The 5,167-nt window shown below is 37.6% G+C and overlaps 1 protein-coding gene across 1 annotated transcript; it reads right to left on the reverse strand.

Annotated features, from left to right (window-relative positions):
- Positions 1-1,374: 1,374 nt before the first annotated feature.
- Positions 1,375-1,764, reverse strand: LOC145067653 (uncharacterized). Its single transcript, XM_079014744.1, has 2 exons — positions 1,569-1,764; positions 1,375-1,505 (listed from the first exon to the last, which is right to left on the reverse strand). The coding sequence occupies exons 1-2, from the start codon at positions 1,762-1,764 to the stop codon at positions 1,375-1,377; spliced, it is 327 nt and encodes a 108-aa protein (XP_078870870.1).
- Positions 1,765-5,167: the final 3,403 nt, after the last annotated feature.

Below are 5,167 nucleotides of genomic sequence, written 5' to 3' on the forward strand. Positions count from 1 at the left end.
AGTAGTCATTTGCTATGATGATAATGCAACAATGACTCGGGTTATGTCTTCATGTTTTCTTCCATGGCATGACCGGTACATCTTCTTTTCATGCTCCATGCTCCAAGATCCAAGTTCCATGCTCCATGCATCTAAGCTCTAAGCTCCACAATGCCTGCAAAATAAATCAAAAATAGTGAAGTACCAGACATTCTTAATGAAATATGCAATTGCCCAAATAATTAACTAAATGCAAGAATTATGAAGTAGAATGCTATGAAATGACGAAAATAAACATGCAAAATAGGTGCATAAAATGAACCTATCAAACCTACCCAAGCTTAGACCTTCAAACCCTATACGAGAATTTTGAAACCCAATACAAGAATCAAGTCAAAATTTTACAAATCAAAAACTAGGGTTTATGAAGAGAAATCTGATTTTTACCCAATAATGGAGGAATTCGACCTAGATGATGAATGAAATGAAGTTAGGAACTTAAAACAACATACCTTTGTGCCTTAATCTTGGATTAATTGAAAGAAATTGCAGCCTTGGCTAGGGTTTGGAGGGTTCTCGGCCAAAGAATGGTAGAGAGAGGGAGGCATGACGCACGATTGAGAAGGAAAGAGAGGATAAAACACAGGAGAGTGTTATGCGATTAAGAGAAACAATATGGTACTTCAAAAAAACACAGGGGATGCAAGCTTGCTTATTCCGTGAGATGCGCTGAGACTTGTGACCAAACGCATGGGTCGTGTGTTTTAGTCGTGCGTTTTTTTGGGAACATTGTGACTCGCACGCATGGTCTAGCCATAGGCCGTGCGTTTTTTGATCTAGTCCATGCATTTCGAGCATGAGGCCGTCCGCTTTGTATCTGTTTCCTTTTATCCTCGATGACATGCATGGTCTCAGGCTTAGGTCGTGCGTTTTGGACCTTACCCGTGTGTTTTCAAGTTTGCCCATGGCAAAAAAAAACATTATTAAAAACCTTGAAGTGTGGGCACGGGCTAAAAATTGGACCATAAATTTTTAGCATGAGCCCGTGCGTTTTTTAGTTTGCCCGTGCATAATTTTTTTTTCTTTAAAAACCTCGAAGTGCACGGACGTGTTAAAAATCAGGCCATGTGTTTTATGCCCAGCCCCTGCATTTTTTTATGATGGTCGTGCATTTTTCTGTTAACCTCAAAAATCACGAATTTTTTTTTCAAAACCAATTTTCTCTCAAACCTTAGATAAAAAATTGTTTGGTACCGAACCATCGAAAAGACTCAAAAACATTGCAACACAGATGAAATAAAGTAAAAGAAAGAAAAATGGAAAGAAATACTCCCGAGTTGCCTCTCGGTTAGCCACCCCTGTTTCAAGTCTTTGTCTCAACTTTGCCCTTTGGATTCACTCAATGTAGTCCGGGCATTCCAATCTATCAACCTCCATGTCTTTCTCTTGGAAACCTTCATAAAAGACCTTTAATTTGTGACCATTAACTTTGAACATTTTTCCAATTTTGTTACTTTTAATCTCAACTGCACCATAATCAAATACATTAGTAACAATGAAAGGTCCCACCCACCGGGATCGTAACTTACCGGAAAACCATTTAAGTCGAGAGTCATAGAGTAATACATTTTCACCAATCTCAAAGGTCTTACGGGAGAGGTACTTATCATGGAATGCTTTGGTCCTGTCTTTGTAGATGTGTGAGTTCTCGAATGCTTCATTTCTTATCTCCTCTAACTCTTGAATCTCTAACTTTTGATGAACACCCACTTCATAAATCTTCATGTTTAGCTTTTTGACAGCCTAGAAAGCTTTGTGCTCCAATTCAACATGATTGGCTTTTCCAAACACAAGTCTATAAAGTGAAATCCTAATTGGAGTTTTATATGCAGTTCAGTATGCCCAAAGAGCATCTTCTAGTCTCAAACTCCAATCTTTGTAGTTTGTGTTCATTGTTTTCTCAAGTATGGACTTGATTTCTCTGTTTGATACTCTTGCTTGTCCAATTTTTTTCGGGTGATAAGTTGTGGACTCTCGATGTTGGACTCCATACTTCTTGAGAACTGATCTAAGAGTTTTGTTGAAGAAGTGTGTACCTCTGTCACTGATCAAGGCTTTTGGAGTTCCAAACCTACATAGATATTAGCCTTGACAAAATCTACAGCAACTATAGCATCATCAATTCTTGTTGCCTTTGCCTCTACCCATTTGGAAACATAGTCAACAACCAAAATGATGTATAAGTTTTCAAAGGATGAAGGAAAAGGACCCATAAAATCAATACCCTATATGTTAAATATTTCATAGACCAAGATGGGGCTCAAAGGCATTTGTTTTCGGGAACTCAAAGAACCAGTCATTTGACATCTCTCACAACTTTTATAAAAAGTGTAAGAGTCATGAAAGTGGCGAGGCCAATAAAATCCACAGTATAAAATTTTTTTAGTATGTCTTTGAGGACCAAAATGCCCTCCACAAGCATAACTATGACAAAAGATGAGGATAGATTGTACATCATGTTCTTCAACACATCTTCTTATTACCTAATATGCACAATGTTTCCAAAGGTATGGTTCATCCCAAATGTACCTTTCCACATTTTTTTTTGATATTATCTCCCTGTAACCTTGTGAGATCGGATGGGAACTTTCCTGTGGTGATGAAATTGCACATATTCGCATACCAAGGTGGTGTTTGGATAGCAAACAAGTGCTCGTCTAGGAATGTATCATGAATGGGTGTCGCATCTTCAGGTTGAACTATTCGGCTCAAATGATCAGCGACCAGGTTCTCCTTCCAGCTTTTATCTTTAATCTCAATATCAAACTCTTGAAAAAGCAACATCCACCGTATTAACCTCGGCTTCGAATCTTTCTTGGTAAGTAAGTGTTTTATAGCTCTATGGTCCGAACATATGATCACTTTAGTTCCAACGAGGTATTGTCGAAACTTCTCTAGTGCCAAAATAACAGCTAGCAACTCTTTTTTGTTGTGGTGTAGTTGCTTTGTGCATTATCAAGGGTCTTGGACGTGTAGTAGATGACATGATATGCTCGATACACCATTTGACATAATATCGCCCTAATAGTCGTGTTGCTCGTGTCACATATGATCTCAATTAGGTGGTTGGATGATTGGATCGGAGGTAAGTAAATCCTTCAAACGATCAAAAGCAACCTTGCATGGCTGAGTAAACTCAAATTCAGCATCTTTTTGGAATAGTTGACACATCGACACTGTAATCTTTGAGAAATATTTGATGAACCGCTGATAGAAACCTACATGACCAAGAAGCGAACGAACTTCCTGAACATTTTTCGGGTAAGGAAGACTCTTGATAACATCTATATTCACTTTGTCAATTTCCAAGCCTTTTTGGGACACAATATGACCTAAAATCAATCCTTTGTCCACCATGAAATGACATTTTTCATAGTTAACCACAAGATATGTGTTAATGCACCTTTACATAATTTTTGTTAGATTGCGTACACATTCATCAAAGGAGTTTCTGTAAACTGTGAAATCATCCATGAAGACTTCAATGATGTTTCCAAAATCTTTAGAAAAAATGTTCACAATGCATCTCTAAAATGTTGCGGGTGCATTGCATAGACTAAAAAGCATACACCTATAAGCAAATGTGCCAAAGGTACAAGTGAAGGTGGTTTTCTCTTGGTCTTCTGGGGCTACCGGAATTTGATGAAAACTCGAGAAACCATCTAAGCAATAGTAGTGATATTTTCTCACTAATCTCTCTAACATTTGGTCAATGAATGGCAAGGGAAAATGGTATTTTATCATTGAGGCATTCAACTTTCTATAGTCAATACAAACTCTCCACCTGTTTTCCACACAGGTTGGCACCAAAGCTCCCTCGGAATTCTTGACAACTGTGACCCCGACTTTTTTTGGAACAACCTGAACGGACCTCACCCATTTACTATCAGAGATGAGGTAGATCATACTTGCATCCAAAAGCTTTATGATTTCTTTCTTTACTACCTCCACCATGGGTGGGTTCAATCTTCTTTGTGCCTATCGGGTTGGTTTGAAGTCTTCTTTCATGAGAATCTTATGCATGCACAAGGAAGGGCTTAAGCCCTTTTTGTCAGCAACTATCCACCCAATAGCCTTATTGTACTTTTTCAGCAAAGTCACCAACTCATCTTCGTCTGTAATAGACAACTTGTTGGAGATTATAACAGGAAAAGGCTTCTCTTTTCCGAGGTGTGCATACTTCAAATGATCTGGAAGAGTCTTCGATTCTAGCTTAGGTGTCTGCACAATAGAAGGAAGAAGTTTTGTGTTGGAAATGGGCAATTTAACATTGGTATTATCATACCTCATTCTTCCTTTCTTCCATGAAATCCACAACTTCCAGCAACTCTTCATCTAACTTGAAATTTTCTGCAATTTCTTTGACTGAATTGTTATCAAAATTCCTGCTCAAAACTAACTCCAACAAATCATGGTTAGTTAACTCAAAACACTTTTCAGTCAAAGGTTGGATCATATCAACAAAATTTATACAATAAACATCACTTGGGTAGCTCATTGCTTCGTAGATATTGATGTTAATGACCTCCCTATCGAATTCCATAGACAATGTACCGTTATAGAAATAAATTTTTATTCTTGTTGTTTTTAAGAATGTTATACCTAAAAGTATGGAACTCGAGGTTGGGTGGTCATCATCTCCCATAACAAGAACATAAAATCTGCAGGAAAGACAAGTTCATTAATTTGCACTATATTATTATCTAACACTCCTTTTGGGTGTACGATAGAACGATATGTAAGTCGGATAATCACCCCGGTTTTTGTTAAAGTGTCTATGCCAACAGATTTATAAATAGAATATGGTAAAAACTTAATCGAAGCCTATAAATCTAGCATAGCACGAGTGACATAAAGATTCCCCAATTTAAAAGGAGCAATGAAAACACCCGGATCCTTGCACTTTGGGGGCATCATTTCTTCAAAACTTTCACTTACCTTTACTGTCTCATTACCACACATCTTCTTTTTAGATGAGCAAAGTTCCTTAAGGAACTTAGGGGTTGTTTGGCAGGATCTGAATTTTTAAGAGCTAGATTTTTAAGATGTCTAAATTTCTAAGAGGGTCTGAATTTTTAACATCTAAATTTTCAAATATTGTTTGGTTGGAACCTCTGAATTGCACTTC

This window comes from Lactuca serriola, chromosome 8 (assembly GCF_051521515.1).
Source record: "Lactuca serriola cultivar US96UC23 chromosome 8, Lser_US96UC23_V15, whole genome shotgun sequence".
NCBI classification, from domain to species: Eukaryota; Viridiplantae; Streptophyta; class Magnoliopsida; order Asterales; family Asteraceae; genus Lactuca; species Lactuca serriola.